A 20,430-nucleotide genomic window follows, 5' to 3' on the forward strand; every position below is an offset into this window, starting at 1 on the left:
CAGAAAACAAACAGGGCTAGGCTAGTGTTAGAGAGCTACTAATGATGTGCAAATATATTTTCCATGTCCTTTACTCCCAGGGGTGCTTGTGTGTTGCTCTTATTTAAAGGTGTGCAGTCGGAGTCCGTAGGGACATGTGGACAAACCTGTCTGATACAAAAAGCATCTGTTCTCTTAAGAGCTGTGAAATCTGATGTGTAACAATGTTTAATTGTTTTATGGAAGTGGGCCTGTTTGTTATCTCAGGGCATTCTCCATTCACTACTGGATTACATGCCTAGCTCTTTTGCAATGATTTCATTATTCGCAATGTAATGGTTCTCAGTAGTTTAAAAGCATTAAAGGAGTTATGTTATTTATTAATAACTGGGAAATTATATTCAGCATTATCCACACTATGTTCAAGCAGTTTGATTCCAATAATAATAATAACAATAAGATACAATTGGGCTTAAGGAAAATGTGCTTTTTTTGTTTTGTTTGCAAAGTGTGTGGTTGCAAAAAAAATATAAATAAAAAAGGATATTGGTGGATAAACATCATTTGTGTTAAAAAATAATAAATAATATGAAGTTATTTTGATTAAAATTATATATATATATATATATATATATATATATATATATATATATATATATATATATATATATATAATAAATTTGTTAGGGGACCTTTAACCCCACACTTGGGTTATAGTGATATTTATAGGACATAGTCATAGGGCTGAATTTTTGAACTTGAGCAAATACTTTTGGGACAGCAAGATGCTTTTTTGAGTAACAAATACAGATAATGCTTACTCAAAATAAATAAATAAATAAATACAATACAAAAACAATAAACAAATAAATAAAATAAAACCCTTGGCAGAAAAGGGTTAACTATTAACTATTAACTATAATAACTATTCTGTTAATTTCAAAAACATCTGGCATTTCATAACATCTTAAGTATTCTATAAACAGATGGATCAGTCAGTGTGACCACATTTTGATCATTCTTCATTACAAAGCTTACATTTTTACCCCAAATACCATTCTTTCCTTATTAAACAATTATTGAAAATTGTTTGATTTAATCACCTTGAACACAACTGAAAATGAAAAATGTGTATGTTGTCTCAAAATAAGCAAAATAATTTTTATTAGCTGCATAAACAACATTTTAAAAGTTAGTAAATGTTAGACCAAATAACCTTAAAATCAACCTTTGCACGCAATGACCTCATGGATCAGGAAAAATTAGCTGTATATAGTGTTATGTGAGAAAACACAATTTAAAAGACCTTCCCTTTTCAGACTTTTAGCCCCATAGTAGCATAATAATAATAATAATAATGATAATAATTTAGCATTATGTAATTAATGATGATGATTGATGATGATGATGATGATGATGATGATGAATATTATTATTATGTGTGCTGCTGATTTTCTCTCATTGCGTTGCTCTTAAAAAAAAACTTTAACTTTGTATGTAAATTAGCCAAATTTGATTCTTAGTTTGACAACACATAAATAATTACAATGATATGTAGGCAATCGCAAATAGACATCATTGCACATCAATAGGTCTGCTATTTGCTGGTCAACGGCGTTGTTTGCGATCTGATGATAGAATCGGAGGAGGAAATAAAACACACTAATTGGTCAGTTAAAAATCTAAATCTGTTTATGCGTTTATTTTCCTCCTTAGTTAATGTGTTGTGTTAAAGTCTATTATGACCGCTGGACTTTCCTGCCCCTCACGCTGAAGTAATAAATAAATAAATAATAATAAAAAATCAGCAGAGGTTTGCGCAGGTCGATAAAGCTTTTAGATTTGAAGATGTTTTCTATTTCCCCCGGCTAAAAGTTGTTAATGGAGCTTAAGGAATTATCTTATAGCTCTCTGTTTTGAGAGCAGTTTATTTCAGAGGCATCCATGTCCCCTGTCGAGACTGAATATGCTGCTATCAAAGCCGCTTAATGAAAAGTAACGCGCCGCTGATTACAGTTTGATTTGGTTTCCATGTAAAAGCGCAGTTAATTCAGCATCATCCCTCAACTGTGTGTGTGAATTTACCACGCCTGAATGACTTTGTCAACCCCCCCTCTCTCTCTCTCTCTCTCTCTCTCTCTCTCCAGCTGTTTTGAAATAGTAGGCTAAATATAGGCTACTGCTGTAATGCACTTAAATCGTAATTTTCTATTCTATTCTATTCTATTCTATTCTATTCTATTCTATTCTATTCATTATTTAGATATACTTAATTGCTTCCAGTGTTCTGTGGAGACCACCTGTACTTCTAAAGTTTTAAATTGTAGATCTTTTACACAGTACAATACATACATATATATATATATATATATATATATATATATATATATATATATATATATATATATATATGTATAGGTTTAAGTGGTTTACTTTTTTTTAGGTTACAAACTGGTAATTACAAGGGTATTATGCTATAAATGTGATTTGTGAGGACATTTCTACTGTCCCCATAATTAAAATCGCTTAAAAAAAACATACTAAACGATGTTTTATTGAAAATGTAAAAATGCAGAAAGTTTTTGTGAGGGTTAGGTTTAGGGGTATGGTTAGGTTTAGGGGATAGAATCTATAGTTTGTATAGTATAAAAATCATTATGTCTGTGGAGGGTCCTCATAATGATAGCTGCACCAACATGTATAAATACCCTGTGTGTGTGTGTGTGTGTGTGTGTGTGTGTGTGTGTGTGTGTGTGTGTGTGTGTGTGTGTGTGTGTGTGTTTATTTTTGTTTTTCGTGTTCCTTATTTGGAGATGAAGAAATACAACACCATTTCACTGTGTCGTTTTTTGTTTATTGTGCATTGTGTTGAATAGATAAACACATTTTTTTATGTCTTTGTCCTTGGGATCCTCCAGGAGAAGATCTCAATCGTTTGGGTCTCACATTAAAATTCATCACTGAAGCCCCCCTCAACGGACCCCAGTCCTCCAGGGGCCACACTTTCAACATCACTGTCAACTCCTACATTTGACTGCGTGTTTTTGCCCTTTTATCTGGACCAGCTAATTATCTTGCCCTTTTCACTTAGAGACGTGCCCCAGTGAAAAAAACCTCTGAGTACAGAAAACCTCCAGAAATTGAGGGGTCTGTGTCAAGATGAACATTTCAAATGATCTCGCTTCTGCTACCATATGAACGAGCTGTCTGGATAACTCAGGCCATCTTATCTGTTGGGTCAAGGAAAAGGATTTGGTGCTTCGATAATATTATTAGAGGAAGAGTAGAAATCGATAGAATGAAGTGAATGATGACTGGAAACATCCCAATTACAGGCTGGTTATGGCGGGTTAATGGGGCTCATCCAGCGCTGTCTTATGGCTCCTCGGGGCCTCATCTCCACAATCAGAGTATGAGAGAAAATGATATACAGTGATTGAGGGATCATTACAAACCCAAACACAGTAAACACGAAACAGAGAGTGAGAGAGAGAATTTAAATAAATGCATAATGCTATTTGGAACCACAAACAGTTGCAGCAGTCAAATTCATCTTAACGGGACCAGTGTGTTCAGCACCAAGGACAGCGACTTTGATCGATACACAGACTTATAGCTTCGAAAAATCGACTGAACATTCCCCGATTTCAAGGAGATTTGTGCATTTGTGCCATAGTACTTTCTTACCAATGACACTCGTGAGTCTTTGCAACAAGGTCCGATTTCGTCTAAAAGAATACCCCAAAAAATCTAGTAACATATGCATGCCAAAGAAAACAAAATTATAAAAAATAACGCCAAACAAAACTAGATTGTAAACTTTTCTCAGTCTTTCGGAACACAAACTTCCATTTGTAATTTACATAGGCTCAACGTGCGTTAAAAAATTCAGCCAAACAAATAAATATATTAACCAATCCCGTTTTGGGACCCTCAGTGGGATGTCAATACAGCAATAAATACATACAATTTCCCATGACAGCCCAATTATTTTATGTAACAAAAAAGTCCAACGTATTTTGGGCCCATTGATTCACAGTCGGGCATTTGTTAACTGTTATAAGCAGCTATTTCAATCAGTCCTCTTCGGTTTCTATGATAAATTTGGTGTGCTAGGAACAGAATATTTTATTCATCGTCTTTGGAAAAGTCACACTGTCCTTACTGGCCTCTTGCTGTTGTGTTTTTATCACGTTGCTGTTCCCTATGGAGCGTCCAATGGCTCCTGTCTCTAAGATAGGCTCTTTGGTCGTGGTGGTCCAAGAAACTGTAGTGTTCGTCTGTGACTGGTTTAAGGAGCTGTGTCTAAACAAGGGGTCGTGAAAAACTCCATCTACCCAGTTTCTCAGAGTAGTAACTGGCGAATCCTGCTGTCTTTCCAGACCATTTACAGGTGAGGAGGCCGAGGGTGATGGTTGACATCTAAGCATACATGAGGGGTACTCTGTTGGGTTCAGTGAGGTCGCGGTCTGGGCCAGAGACCAGATGCGGGGTTTGCTGTCCAGTAATGGATAGCCTTGCTTCTGGAAACACGTTTTGGCGTGCCGAAGGTCACAGATGTCGTGTTCGCAGCCTTCCGAGGTCGTTTTTAAGCAGATTTTGGTTAAATCGCAGTCAGCTTCGAGCAGACCAGGAATAGCAAGTTTTGGAGAGGTTCCTTTGAGACGATCATCGGTGGTCGCCATGTGCGTGTTCATGTGAAAGCGGTGTTTGAGTTCACACTCGGAGCTCTCCGATTCGATGGTGTCGAAGTCGTCCAAGTCACTCAACTGAAGTTCCTTTTCCTCCCGACTTTTGCTCTCTGTTAAAGAACAGTGGTAGATATATATTAAATAGAAAGCAAGAATAAACTGCAACAACAACAAAAATAATCATATTTTTTTAATAACATTTCCAAAACAATTTGCCAAAACGGTAACGCTTTAGAACAGTACAATAATAGCATTAACTAAGATTATTAGGCTACTTTCAATAATGCTTAACATATATATTTTTTTCTTTTTTGCATTGAAATAGATGGTAATATAGGCCTAATTGCTCACTAATAGAAGTTTTGCCAAGTGTTAAAATGGCTTAGCCTCTTACGAAAGCTTTAAATGTAACTTTTGTCTATCCTTTATAAATTCAACCACTAACTGCTGGATCGTTAGACTCATTGATATAACTGACAGGTGTGTGAAGAATGAAAGGGAGCTGACCGTCATCATTGGTTTCACTTTTGATTTGATCTTCTTGTGACTCATTCTCATCCTCATCATCATATTTCCTATCCTCTGAGCCCTTGTTTCTCGGTGGCCATGTCATCTTGTTTTCCTTTTTGAGTCTCCTTCTGGCGTTGGCGAACCATGTGGACACTTGCGTCAGGGTCATCTTGGTGATGATGGCCAGCATTATCTTCTCGCCTTTGGTGGGATAGGGGTTTTTCCTGTGCTCCTGAAGCCATGCTTTCAACGTGCTCGTTGTCTCACGGGTGGCATTCTTTCTTCTGGTTCCTCCTTCCATAGATCCGTATCTGTGGCGTAAAATAAATGTTGGTAGTTATGGCAGTGAATATATATATATTATTTTTATTTTTTATTTTTTTTGCAACGAGTTTCTACGTTATAGAAATACAAAGACGAATACAAAAAGTCTACAAAATTCTAGCGTTAGAGTTGTACATTTCTATTTCAGTAGGATAAAAGTGCGTACAAATTTGTTAATCGAGTGCACTCAGAATGCATTGGCCGAATATCTGTCTATTAAAGTACTTTAGGGAAAACCTTAAGGGTAAATCGTGAAGTCCATGATATAACATAAAATATATATAAAATACAATATCATTGATATTCGTGGGGACAAATGCTGTCATTGATGCATTTTTTTCTCTCTCTCTCTCTCTCTCTCTCTCTCTCTCTCTCTCTCTCTCTCCATATAGAAATTGCATCAATGACAGCATTTATATATATATATATATATAATGCCTTTTTTTTTTCGTTCAATTGCTAGAGGTAATTATTTAACCAGTATGCTGAACGCTACCTATAAACTTGATCGAAATTTACTGAGCCTTGAACTTGTTAACTGTCAATCAAAAGACGTTAAATGAGTGCCAGTATTCAATACCTGTCATACTGGTACTGTCCCAGTGTGGGATCATATGGGTAATATGCAGCAGCCTGTGTTATCCCCGCATGCGCAGACGCACTTCCATCCTTAGCATCAAATGTTCCCTACAATTAAACACAAGACTTATCAGTATGCAAAACATACATTTAAACCAATACATTTAAAAGTCACTTTCCCGCAACATGTTTTACGTAACATATCCATGACGACAAGATTCAAGTGCATTTTTATTTTTCAGGTGCAAAACATCATAGGTTAAATATCATGCTAATTATATGTTAATCCTCATAAAGTCAAACTTGAACCCCTCAGAATGGAGGAAATATAAAGTTCCTCCTCTAAACTATCACACTCTGCAAAAGCAGCATGAATGCACGTGTTCTGAAAAAAAAAAAAAAAAAAAAAAAAAATATAGGCCTTTTTTCTTTGCTGATACCGCAAAACTTGATAACATTCTCAGATACAAAAACACACCTTCGTCTCACTCTGTTTACAAAATGTTTTTGATGTTGTTGTAACTGACTGATTATATTATGCTTATTGCTATTATATTATTACGTATGTTATAAACTCACCAAAGAGTAGAAAGCTGAGGCGTCGGCTCCATAGGTAACATAATTCCCATAGCCTTGACTGCTTGTGTACGGGTTCCCATAGACTCCCAGCGCAGCGGCGGAGCTGAGCTCATGTCTGGCAGTGGCCAGCAGTCTGCTTTCATACACGGGACAGTACACGGGCGTCTGCGCAGAGGAATCCGAGATGGATCTGGTGCTCGACTCGCAGCAAGATGTCAAAGAGTTGGTGGTCATGAGGAACTGGAACGATACATATCAAAGCATAAATAAAAGACAAACAAACAAATGCGCATAATAATAAAAAATAAAAAAAAGTTCCTGAGATGAAGTGAGCAATTAGGGGAAAAGTGCGTTTAATGTTTACAAAGGTGAGCATGCAGTGAAAGTTCATTTTTTGGCAATGCACATAGTCAACCCCACCCCCACCCCCAACACACCCCAGGACAATGCGTTTTATGGATCATTGCCAAAAAAAAAAAAAAAAAAACAACTGTTGTCCTCCTTCCCCTTGTCATCGCATCTTCACTTTTGCATGTGTCTGGGGCTCAAACCAGTGTTAGTAGATTTGTAAAATGATAAGCGCTGAGGCAACCATTAAATTACATAAGAGAAAAGCAAACAAACAGTCAAGATAATAAACTAATTACACCTTTATCTTTCGCGTAATGGTATCTTTCTGAGTCTGGCGCTGATTACATTTGAACCGTGCGCGCACATTAGCGCGTCTTTTAAATTTTCAAATTGTGAACATTTAAATCACTGGAACAATCCCGGTGAGCGCAATGGAACGCTGGTTAATGACTGGATAATCAGAGCTTACCTGAGGTGCAGAAGAGTAAGGATATCCGAATTGAGGATAGGACATTGTAGAGTGATCCCTGTTTCTCCGAAAGCAGGCGAGACTGCAGGTCTGCTGTGTTTCACTGTACCAATTGATTGGTAAAGCATAAAGCTGCCGGACGCTTATAGGGCGAAGCGCGATCCTACCATGTTTAATTTGCTTAAACGGCTTCCTGAGTATTTTCAATAGATGCCTATTGGTCTATAAAACTTCTACAACACAAACGAGCACATCGTAAAGCGTTTGGCAAATAGTCGTTTTTGATGTCAGAAATACATATTTTGCGTTATAAAAACTAGTATTAAACACGTCAGCCCAGTTGCGGGTTGTTTTAAACGCCTGTGGCTCTGACGTCAGAAGAAACCCACTCAAAATGACCAGACTCTAACTTTAATATGCATTTATCTGGATAAAAAATCCCGACGAGTGACAGGAGGTGGGGGTGAGATTTTAAGGCACAATGGGCTTGTAATTGAGTTTATCAATTTTACCGAGCTTCGAAAAGGGATTACAGTACTAAAAGACAATCAAGTTGTATCTTTGGTTTATCTTCATGTCTGTTTGGAAACGTTGTTCACCTGAAGTTAATAAGGAAATAGCTACATGAACAACACTACAGTACATGAAAAAATACATAAATACAGAAAAAGTAGGAAAATTAAGTAAGATCGAAGGAAAGAAAGAAACAACTAATTCAAACATTTAAATAGCATATTGGACGTCGTCTCTGCTTTTAAATGAGCTCAGAATTTGTAACAATTGTAGATGTGAAAACCTAAAAGTGCAATGCATATGTATAATTGTGCAATATGTTTCCTTGGTGTAAATATGGTGTATGTTGCTGATTATGTATGGCATGCTGTTGCATTAATTTCCCTCATATGGGATTCATTAAATATCTAAAAATGTTTTATATGATTTTATTAAAAGTCTGCACAATATCTATCTATCTATCTATCTATCTATCTATCTATCTATCTATCTATCTATCTATCTATCTATCTATCTATCTATCTATCTATCTATCTATCTTGCATAAGAACTGCATTTGAGTGCTGAAAGTCTAGGTGTAGCACGGTGTGTTGCTGACTCGCTTTGAGTAGCCCGGGTTCAGACATGTGAGAAGCCCCGGGGTCACAGTCAAATTAATGATGATGTACTCCTCTTTTCCCCAGCTGGAAAACTGCCTGCAAGAAACGAATCTGCCCGCAGTGACAGCTCGATTGCGGGTGATTGATGACTATCTTGAGACCGGCCAACATAATATAATATGGGCCGCATAATTGCTTTCATTTACAGATGAAGGTACTTGTCCTCAAATTGAGTTAGACTTTTATCAGGCAAGTTTTTTTTTTTTTTTTTTTTTTTTTTTTCACCCTTTCCTTCTCCTTTGGCATGCACTTGAGTTTGGAAAATAAGTGTTCTGTGAAATTAAATTAGTCAGACAATAAGCGAGCAAATGTCGCAGTGGGCGTGTGTTAATAGACATGGGGTCAAGTGACTGACCCATATTTGCCCAGCATTTAATTTTCATTCATTTAGTAAGTGACGATTTGATGAAAGTTTTCCCCCCCTCTGATATAGAAAAAAAATAAAATAAAAAAAAAAGCTATTAATCAAGCCAAATAACGGGTCGCCAACAAATTCAACAAAACAATGAGAGAGACTTTGTTAAATGCCATGATGAAATGTGCTAAAACATAATTAAAATAAACATATGTGGCATACAATCTTCATGTAATAACTCGTACTCAAAAGCGCGCACATAGCCTTAATTTCTTTATAACGGCAATTGGAGCTAAATGGCACCTTTTCTTTCTTCCTGAAAATAACCCGTGACATTTTATCTCAAGTAACATCAGCTCTATGATTGATTCCTCCTAAAATACACTAGACTGCAGTGAAAACAGGTAATGCATCCAAGTTTGATGGGCAAGTCCACATTAGCTTTCCGTATACATTTACCATTTACATTATCTTTTTTTTTTCTTTCTTCTTTTTCTGGTGTTATTTGTGCCCGTATTAAATATTAAGACGCACTAGTATAAGCTTTTAGAGGATAATGAAGTCTGCGTGCAGAGTTCCTGCTCTTGTTTTTCGTTAAAGATTTAAACGAAGCCCGGCTCATTTTGACAGATGGATAAGATATGACGGGATGTATTTAATATGGAAATACATTCAAAACGAAAGCAATGCATGCGAAGATGCAGTCAAAGACATAAAAACATGATTTAAGAAGGGTTGAACAATGGGAAAGAAGTTTTGCTAAATATCTCATCGGATAAGGAGCATAACTGTCATGCATAAATCTAGTCGTAGGTCTCATCGGCATTATGAGCTGGATGAATTACACCTTGAAAGGACATGGCATCCTTTTGTCGTCTCCGACAAAACCAAGCCCAAATCAATCACCGGACGGCATGTTATAACACCTCCTTCACCTCCTCCCTTGTTCAGTTCAGATGAGAAGTGTGCCTATTTATAAATACATAGCTCATATGTATACACATATGTCATATATTTACACATCAACAGAGGTTAGCATCCATTAGGCCCTTAAAAAATGCTTTAAGTAGGGAACATACAATGGCAATACTGAATAAACTTATTTAACCCTCATGTTCAGACCCCAAGACCCCAAAACATTCACCACATTCTATGAGAAACACTGGGGGAAAAAATAAAATAAAAAAACAACCTCAATATTGGGCACAATGTGGCAACATCCACATTAACTGGTTGCATTTTAAATATTTGAAGTCAAAAATATTATGTACCATGTCTGAATCAACATGAATACATTAATTAAACTAATTTTAAGGGTCAGATCAGGTACTAGAAAGCAATAATAAGTGATAGCAGATTACCACTTTTTACAGTAAATGCTACATTACATCTGCCTGGGATCTCAGAGACTCCATTTAAACATGACTTAATGCAATGCATTTTTACATGCCAAGATTTTCTGATTGGCATACACAGAGTAGTCCATTCCGGCCAAATGCATGTCTGTTTTCTACAGCATGATTTTGCACAACACATGTACACTCAAAATTAATAAATAAATAAATAGCTCTTTGGCTGAACTTGAGTTAATTATGGACAGTGGTTTGAAATGTACTGCATTTTCTTTTCAACGAATACTTCAAGTAGTGAACGTAACTGAATCAAGTTAACCAACACAAATTTAACATGTCAAACTAACTCAAATGAAACTCTTTCAATGACATGCTAGCCAGTGTCAGGTAATAGTTAGCATGCTAAATACATGCCGGTGGAAAGTACTGAGTGCAACTTGGTTACTATGCTATGGTTAGCACAGCAATTGCTCAATGGATAAAGCAATATGAAGAATAGTAGAAATGAACTGGTCCTTAACCTTGGCTCAAACTCCACTCTTCACCATGGTGGTAACCCTCAAAACAGCAACATAACAGAAATCCTTCTAAATATCAAAATAACAGAATATTAAACACGCATAAAAGACATATAAAACCACACTTCATTTTAACATTTACTCTCCCTGTTAAGTCCCATGCAGAGCATGCTGGATTCAACTCAGTTAATTTAGGTTCTCTTGGTTACATGATTTTTTATTTTGTTTTTGAGTAATACGAACATGGGAGGATTGAGTAAAACTGAAGACAGTGAAAGCCCCCATTTTTGAAGGTTGATGTTAAATAAACATGTGATTTGATGGTTGATATTGGTTGTGATTAGTAGTAATGACATATACCCCACATTTGTGTTTGTATACTTGTAAGGATATCATTAAATAATCAAATAGTAATAGCGGATTTGTTGCTCTCTTTGTAGAATCAATAGAAATTAGTATAAATTTAGATGTTTAAAGGGAATATTAACAACACTGGTGCATATAAAGCTCAGTTTAAACAATTAAAGACTATTTTCTAACATCTGAAGAGGTGTATTGAGATTATTTGAGTGACAGGCTGAGGCGGTGTTAAAGTAGGCTTTGCATTCTCCTGTATGTGCCTTGACAAGTTCATACACTTCTATTTTGAGTCTCTCCCTGGTGAGGCAGATTACAGCACTTCTGTTCCGAACACAGGCATTGGCCCCAAACATTTGTCTTCATTTTGCCTTTTAAAGCATCCGTTAATGGTGAAGGTGTCTATTAAAATTGTGCAATGCAATGTAGTCATCAAAAGTGCTCATGCAAGTAAGCTTATTCTGTTGAGATTGCATTCATTATGAAAAATATCCAAAATTACAACATCCTCCTCAGTCCCTTTTTAATTGCATACTTTGTGTTTTTCTTTCTAATATTGGTCAACTGTAAATAATAGTTGATTTTCAGACAACATTTCAAACTTGGAGTCAGTCTAGGATGAGACAGGTACAGCTGATGATCCAGGAATGACATCACGCCGTGGGCAGCTCCCAGGCTGTCTGCAGATAAACTTGCTGCACCGGGGAATCAGCTTCTTCTGTGCAAAAGGTGGAAGACCTATTCAGAGTCAGGCATGCATTCACTGATACATGATTAAATGAACAATAAATGCATGTGTTGTATTGCAACTGTATTATTCTCACAGTGTATTGTTGTGTTATTCTCAAAAAATAATAAAAAAAAAAAAAAATAATAATAATAATGGATGCTGGGTTAAAACATACATGGATTTATATGTAAAAAGTTTGTATAGAGAGCCTATGTTGCGCCATTTTTATTGTGTTCATCTCCATGGTTAACTAATTACATACAAGTACTATAACTACTGTGAGTCAGTAATTACTTGCAATGTAAATGAATCTTTCCAGCAAGTACAGTCACACAGCAATATAATTTTTGGCGGGCTGGATTATGGGACACAGATAAAATTTTCTGTACAATCAACTGACATTTTTATCTAAATGTTTTGATATATATATATATATATATATATAACTCAGTTTTTAATAACAACAATAATAATAATAATAATTTCAGTATGAATATTTACCCTGGAACTGTAATTCTTTTGCAGTAAATTAAAGTGCTTAGGGGGCTGTTTGGTGTGCCACGGGTTAAAGTTTAACAACATAAATGACATTTTAGAAACAGGGATGATCATATATATATTTTTTTCTATTGCAATAATAATAATACAAACAAAACAATAAATAAAATGAGCATTTAAAAATATTGTAAATTAAATAATAAGTAAGTCATGCTTGATTTATTACACCCTGTGGAGTGTGAGTTAAAAGAAAGTGTCAATTATATTTCATCTAGGACAACCAAAGCCTCTATGATGCTTTGGAACAGAGAGACATGGTCATGAGGACCTGGAGGATGCTTTTCTCTTCCCCTCTCCTCCACTGCAGTGGCTAAGAGGTTTAGCATGTTGCTGTTCACTCTCCATGCATTATTGATCAGAGGGGTCAGTGCGCTCACTCTCTGCTCAGTTAAGCCTGAGCAGGTGTTCCTCAAACAGCTGGTTAAGGATGCAAACACTCTATTCTGCATTGTGCCTTGTTATACGGGCATAACATCCTGTTTTTGTCAATAGCCCATTGGAATTATACAATAAAAATGATTTTGCATATATAAATAATGTGTTATCTGTTGTTCATTTTTTAATGCAGGCAGACACAGCTGCACAGGTTCTAACTTTGTAATTGTCTGTTGAATACTATAACAAGTGAAAATGTGTGGTTGTTACCTTAACAAGCTACTTAATCTGACCCTTAAAAATACTTCCGTTGGTGTGAACTAATGTATTACGGTTGATTTAGTCATATTAATCATACGGTAACACTTTACAATAAGGTTCCATTTGTTGGTTTCATGGTTCCATAGTTAATGCACTATAAACTAACAATGAACAATACTTTTTACAGCATTTATTAATCTTGGGTAATGTTCATTTCACCTTATACTAATACATTTTGAAATCAAAAGCTGTATATTTTAACATTAGTAAATGCACTATGAACAATTGCATTTTTATTAACTAACATTAACAAAGATTAATAAATGCTTTAAAAATATGTTGTTCATTGTTTCTTCATGATATATAACGCATTAATTAATGTTAATGAATGGAACCTTATTGTAAAGTGGTACCTACTGTATGATCCTTTGGACTTGAATAATGCCTGTAGCACATGATGTTCACTTTAGAAAAAAAAGAAAGAAAGAAAAAGATAATTTACCTGACACAATATTCTTACAGTGTAAGAGCATAGTTAGCAAGTAAACACTGTTTAAAACAAACAAAACAAACAGATTCATGCTGTAGCATCTAAATCAACTGATTTTATTCAAGTGAAACATGATATTCAGCCTGACAAAATCAACCTGACAAATTAGGTTACATCAACATAAGTTATTTCTATAGATCAAGTAGAAAAAACATTTTTTTTTTCAGTGCATAATCTTTAATATACAGTATAGATTGTGCAAAGTGGTAACCTGCAATTGTATTTCTACAAGATCTAACCCTTAAAACTAGTTTTGTCTTTGTAATCAAATGTGTTCAGGTCAGCAGTGTTAAATAATATTTTTGACTTGAATGAAACCAATGAATTTAGGAGTTACCACATGAAGCAAATTTTTAAGGTTAAAAGTTCTATGAATGTTTAGGGGAAAGTGTATATTTTAGATGCTGTATAAGGTCACCTAGTGTTTCACCATTGTAAAACACCTTTTTGCCTTCACAAGTTCATTTAACATTCTGCAGTGAGACAACTTAAGTTTTGAAAGTAAAATGTAGTCTTTCAATTATTATGAGGTCTTAATAGCTACATGCATAATAATTATAAAATAATTAGCTGTTTTAAATAGCTTTAGATGGAGTATAGCATGAATTTCATGTGAATTACTCAAATATGTGTGAGCGAAAACTTTAGCTTCGTTGGGGTCTAGAGAAACGGACATTGGAGGAATTGTCATATTAATTTGTTCAGTGCGTTCTTCCTGTAGTTGTGTTACTGACCATGTTGATCAGCGTAAAACATTATTATTATTATTATTATTTTTTTTATGATTGCACATTAACATGACAACATGACTTTTTTCCCAAAAAAACAAAACAAAAAAATTGGACATATATATGACATAAATGTTGAATGTTTCAAATGTATAATGAATTCCATGATATAAAAATATGACATATTTTATAATTACAATAAATCAGTCATTCCCACCCACTATGTTTCATTTTTAAAACTCCCCTCTCAAGAACTTCCATGTTTCTGTAGTGGTTGAATAGATATTTAGGCAGCTAAATAAAGAATGTGGAAAGCCTAAGGCTATTTCAGTTCAAGGATCCACCTGTTTACCACTGAGTTGAGAGAACGAGACAAAGGGAAGCAAAAAATTCAAAGGAGCAGAAGAGAATAGATCAGAAAAAAAGTTATCCAGTGGAAAGACCATGTCCTGCTCATAACTGCCAAGAGAATTCCACCCCTTTTTCAGCCAAACAGCCAAAGCATGTGGCTAAAAAGCAACTACATGTTAAATAGCTATTAAAATTGTATAATTTTAATACTTCAAGGTAAAAATATTCAAATGTATCCCTGTTTCTCAGTTCTGTGATTGAAGGGACTTGAGATTGAATTTCCACATTGTGCTCCCGTCTGCGCCCAAGAGCCTATTCGCTTTGATATTAACATGGCTCTGTCATTAGAACGCATCCCATTTGCCCGATCTATGGGGTTTATGGATAAAATAAGATGCTGAATGAGACAATACAATGCATTTGTGTTCTGAAGCAGTATGATGAATTAATAATTGTGAGTGTCTGGGCTCCATTTTCCAGATAATCATAGCCTTGCACACTCTAATGTTCCACACAGCCCTAAATATGAGGAAGAATATTGTAAAAGGCATGAATAATGTCTTTTTAGTGTTTTGTGCATTTTCATCCACTCAAAAGAAAGTGGGCCACGATGGAAAGACAGACAGAGGTAAAACTAAATGCCGGGTTATTTCTGAAAATTTTATTTTTTTATTTCAGACTACCTGTCCTAGACGGTGCTCTTTCTGATGGATTTATTTATTTTTTGCTAATCAATTATTTATTTTCTTAGTTAGCTTAGGCAGGATTGTATGAAGAGGGTCTTGAAGGGTCCCGTGTGACTTCAGCCTTGTAGGCCTTCATGGTTGGCAGGGGTTTGAGCTGGACCAGGGTGGACTGATTGGTCGACTGGACATCTGCAGCCCAGAGGGTGATCAGTGTCTTTCCACCTGTCTGACACATGGCCATGGGACTCAAAGATAAGAAGAGCGCAAGAGAGAAGGAGAGAAAGAGAGAGATGGGTTTGATTGACATGATGCTCTGTTAGACATGTAGCCTACTGTACATGAGTGCTTCCTTTCACAGACACTTAAAGTATATATGAGTTAATGGAGTGATCCTCAAGTTATTGTACAAATCTGTTAAGTCAATCAAAAATGCATTTAAGATGGAATTCATACCAAAAATGATTTAAATACATCTCTTCTATGATGAACATGTTTTCAATGAACAGTCTGGATAAAAATCCCGACGAGCGATGGGGTGGGGGTGAGATTTTAAGGCACAGTGGGCTTTGAAAGCTTTGAAAAGGGATTACACTACAGACATACACTATGTCTGTTTGGAAACGCATTTCACCTGAAGTTAATTAGGAAACAGCAACATGAACAACACTGCATAAATGATCAGAAAATTAAGAAATCTATCTATCTATCCATCTGTCTATCTATCTATCTATTGGCAGTGGAATATTGTTTTAGATATATTATTAATGTTTATAATACTTTTATAATACTTTTTTTAATTTTCTTTTTACGTAATGATCAGATGTGTAAACTGCATATTAATTCAAGATGGAAGGTAAATACACAGATCAGCCACAACATTAAAACCACCTGCCTAATATTGTGTAGGACCCCCTTGAGCTGCCGCTCACTGGATGTTTTTTGTTTTTGGCACAATTCTGAGTAAATTCTAGAGACTGTTGTGTGTGAAAATTCCAGGAGATCAGCAGTTACAGAAATACTCAAACCAGCCCATCTGGCACCAACAATCATCCATGCGATTATCTAATCAGCCAATCGTGTGGCAGCAGTGCAGTGCATAAAATCAGGTAGATATGGGTCAGGAGCTTCAGTTAATGTTCACATCAACCATGAGAATGGGGAAAGAATGTGATCTCAGTGATTTGGACCGTGGCATGATTGTTGGTGCCAGACTGGGCTGGTTTGAGTATTTCTGTAACTGCTGATCTCCAGGGACTTTCACACACAAAGTCTCTAGAGTTTACTCAGAATGGTGCCAAAAACAAAAAACATCCAGTGAGCGGTAGTTCTATGGACAGAAATGCCTTGTTGATGAGAGAGGTCAACAGAGAAAGGCCAGACTGGTTCGAATTGACAAAGTCTACGGTAACTCAGATAACCGCTCTGTACAATCGTGGATGAGAAGAATATCTCAGAATGCTATTCTGAGATGCGGGTTGGCGCTGTTTTGGCAGCATGAGGGCAGGGTTGGGAGGGTTAATTTTGAAATGTATTCCACTAAAGATTACAAAATACATGTTGTAAAATGTAATTTGTAACGTATTTCGTTAGATTACTCAAGGTCAGTAACGTATTCTAAATACTTTGGATTACTTCTTCAGCACTGGTAGATTTTTTCACTTGTTTTGACTATAAAAACTCTGCCAGTACAGTAAGACAAAATACACATGTTAAAAATACATTCTCTGAAAAAAATAAATATCTTATGCAGTGTTGTTTCTAAAACAAGATCAATCAAACTGATCTCATTTTAAGGATTTTTAGATATTTTTACAAGAAAACAATACAAAAATTATTATCAAGAATACGATTTTTGCCCTAATATCAAAGGTCTTACTAAAAAATATGATCGTGCCTGGTAACGTGCATGTAAAATGGCTAGAAATAGCATTTTAGCTTAGCGAAAAGCTGACAATTTACACAAGGTTTATTTCTATTTCTTCTGCTCCAAACTTACTTCAAACTTACTTCTCTGTCTGCTCGTATGAATGTAACACTTCATAAGAAAGTGTTTCACCGCTGTTCAAATGCACTTTGGATCGCATCATTTATATGTATACATTTTTCCATCTGAAAGGACTAAATATTAAATGAAAAAAATGACAGTAAAATGCAAAGTAATCTCTTCAGTAATCAAAAAACTTTTTAAATGTAACTGTATTCTAATTACCAATGATTTAAATTGTAACTGTAGAATACTTATATTTTGTATTTTAAATGCGTATTCCTGTTACTTGTATTTCGTTACTCCCCAACCCTGCACGAGGGGGACCTGGTTTTAATGTTGTGGCTGATAATGTATGTTATTATATTTACTTCTTGATTATTATGTGGCATCCTTATTTGTTAGTGACCCAAAATAAAAATCAAACAGTGAAACTGTGTTGAACTGTTCATTTGAAAAGTGAACTCAAACTATAACGGTGAAACTACAGGTATAACTGTGGTCTCTTTTGTAAGAAGCCACTTGGAAGTTTTTTTTTTTCAAAAATAAGAATAATAATCATAGTCATAAGTTAATAAATTCAAAAATAGGTATAAGAACTCAAATTCATTGGAAAGTGACCAGCAATTTGCTCCCTAAGATAACCGCTGCCTGCATTAAATATCCTGCATAGCTGTTGCACAATTACACAATAATGACACATTCAATGGTTATTTATTATTCATTACATTATTTGCCATCCTTTTGTTTTTCTTTTTTCTTTTTTTCTTTTTACTGTGTAAAACAAACCTATGACTAATTCAACTGAGGTACAATAAACAATAAATAACTCTATTCCCACAAATGGTCAATTCACAAGTATAATCTTCAGGCTGCTGAAGGAAGGTTGGTGAGATTACATTATCTGGTGGATTTTGGAGGCCAGTGAGCCTTTCCCTCACTGCCTTGTTTATTTTCTACCTGAATAAGCACATTTGAATTGATTTGAGAAGAGTGCTGATGTTTACATTAGCATGCATTACTGTGTCACGCTGCCTACACTCTCACAACAATGAAGACTGGCCGGCATTGACTTCTTTCCTTTTTTCCCTCATATTTCTGCTCCAAATAATATTCATAACTCTCTCTGCAAAACACTCCCACCCCACCGTTAGGCTCTTCTGATCACTGTCTTTAAAATGTGTATGTTTGAGACATGTGTGAGTGGGCTCTGTCCTGTCTGGGCTTTTTTTTCTCTCCACTCAGTAAACAGCAGTGGGGAATGTAGTTTTCTTGCTGCATATCCATTTGAAATTGGATCTGTCATTGCTTTTGCTTTGTGTTGATCTAGACAAAGTTTGACGGAAATTTTCCTTAATCTTCCAGTCATTCATAGCAATGCAAAAATGAGTTAAATGGTGAAATTGTTAAAGTTCAAACTTTTAATCATATGTCCACTGTGTTCTTGCAGACTTGTTGGAACAAGTCCAAGTTTAACGGGGGAAAATTTAAGAGAAGAAAATTTAATTTAGAAAAGTAAACAGGGTGGGATAAATTTAAGAACTCTTGAGTTTTTACAGCTAGTGAGGGGACATTCTCTTTCTAGAGAGCATTGTATGGTTAAATTGTATTTGGTTATGCATGTGAATGTGTAACGGGAGCCAGCTGGTACATGATAGCTGTGCGGTATGTGTAAACCTCACTCCCCTAGCGACTAACGCTACAGGCTGTAGCCTTTAGCCTCCTTGTGAGCGTGCCCGCCTCCCATGCCGGCTGACGCCGGTTCGAATCCTGCTTGGAGTGGGTCGAGCAGGACTGGTTACAGTGGTGCCGTGATCCAGATAGGAGTGAGGTTTAGGGGGGTGAGTGTAATGGTAGCCAGCTGGTAAGTGATAGCTGTGCAGTGTGTGAACCTCACTCTCCTGGCCTTATGAGATGCACTAGCGACCGAGGCTAGAGGCCAGGGCTTTATAGACTTCTTTTTAGCACGTCTGACTCCCATGCCGAGGATCGCCAGTTCAAATCCCACTGGGAGCGGGTCGAGCAGGACCGGTTACAGTGATGCCGTAACCCGGATGGGAGTGAGGTTTGGGGGGGTAAGTGTAAGCCAGCTGGTACGTGATAGCTGTGCGGTACTGGCCTCTAGAGGCACACTAATGACTGACAATAGAGGCAGTAGCCTTTAGCCTCCTCGCTAGTGTATCCACCTACCATGCCGGCTAACACCTGTTCAATTCCGCTCGGAGCAGGTCAAGCAGGACCGGTTACGAACGCATACATTTATTTTAATCAAAACTAAATAAATAAATAAAACATTTAAATAATAATAATAATATTTTAATACAAATGTGATGGGGTCTTTTCTTGATTTCTTGGGGTCTTTAAAATATCATAAAGTTAAAATTATAAAAAAAAATTGCACAATGATGATTTATGTCTTAAAGGGACACAATTTTAGTTTGAGGTTTTTTTTTCGGAGTGTCTATTTGCACCCCGGTGTAAATAGTATCTGCCACACAGGGCAGCTATTTGCACCCTAATAGCCGGGTGGAACCACAGAAATATATGAAAAACGAACCAATAGATGTCGCTGCAATGGTGTGTGGAGTAAAGACAGTGTGTGATTATGTAGTGTTGTCCTAGCGACCGCGGTTCAAATCCGTGTGTTGTCCCACTCTTTTTACCATCTGATTTCCTGTTTCCACTTTTAATATTTCCTTTAATACTACGTAAAATAATAGAAAAAAAATTATATAAATGTTGATTTCATTGCAGTGATTTGGTCACAGTGAATGTCGGGGAGTGCAGAAAAGGGTTTGATCCTGAGGCGGTGTAACAATGCTGCTGGTTCTGGCAATGACAAAGACGATGACGATGGAGTGAAGAACCCAAGTGCAATTGTATTAACAAAAGTGAGATCCAATAACCCTAACTATTAACATGAACTAAACAAAACAAAACAAAACATAAACATGAACTTGACTTAACTTTG

General features: G+C 36.1%; 1 protein-coding gene across 1 annotated transcript; it reads right to left on the reverse strand.

Annotated features, from left to right (window-relative positions):
* Positions 1 to 2,818: 2,818 nt before the first annotated feature.
* On the reverse strand, positions 2,819 to 7,780 carry LOC127452630 (iroquois-class homeodomain protein irx-4-A-like). Its single transcript, XM_051718256.1, has 5 exons — positions 7,483 to 7,780; positions 6,663 to 6,902; positions 6,085 to 6,191; positions 5,178 to 5,491; positions 2,819 to 4,780 (listed from the first exon to the last, which is right to left on the reverse strand). The coding sequence occupies exons 1-5, from the start codon at positions 7,525 to 7,527 to the stop codon at positions 4,092 to 4,094; spliced, it is 1,395 nt and encodes a 464-aa protein (XP_051574216.1). The 5' UTR covers positions 7,528 to 7,780; the 3' UTR covers positions 2,819 to 4,091.
* Between the last annotated feature and the right edge of the window lie 12,650 nt (positions 7,781 to 20,430).

Source organism: Myxocyprinus asiaticus, chromosome 15 (genome assembly GCF_019703515.2).
Source record: "Myxocyprinus asiaticus isolate MX2 ecotype Aquarium Trade chromosome 15, UBuf_Myxa_2, whole genome shotgun sequence".
NCBI lineage: Eukaryota > Metazoa > Chordata > Actinopteri > Cypriniformes > Catostomidae > Myxocyprinus > Myxocyprinus asiaticus.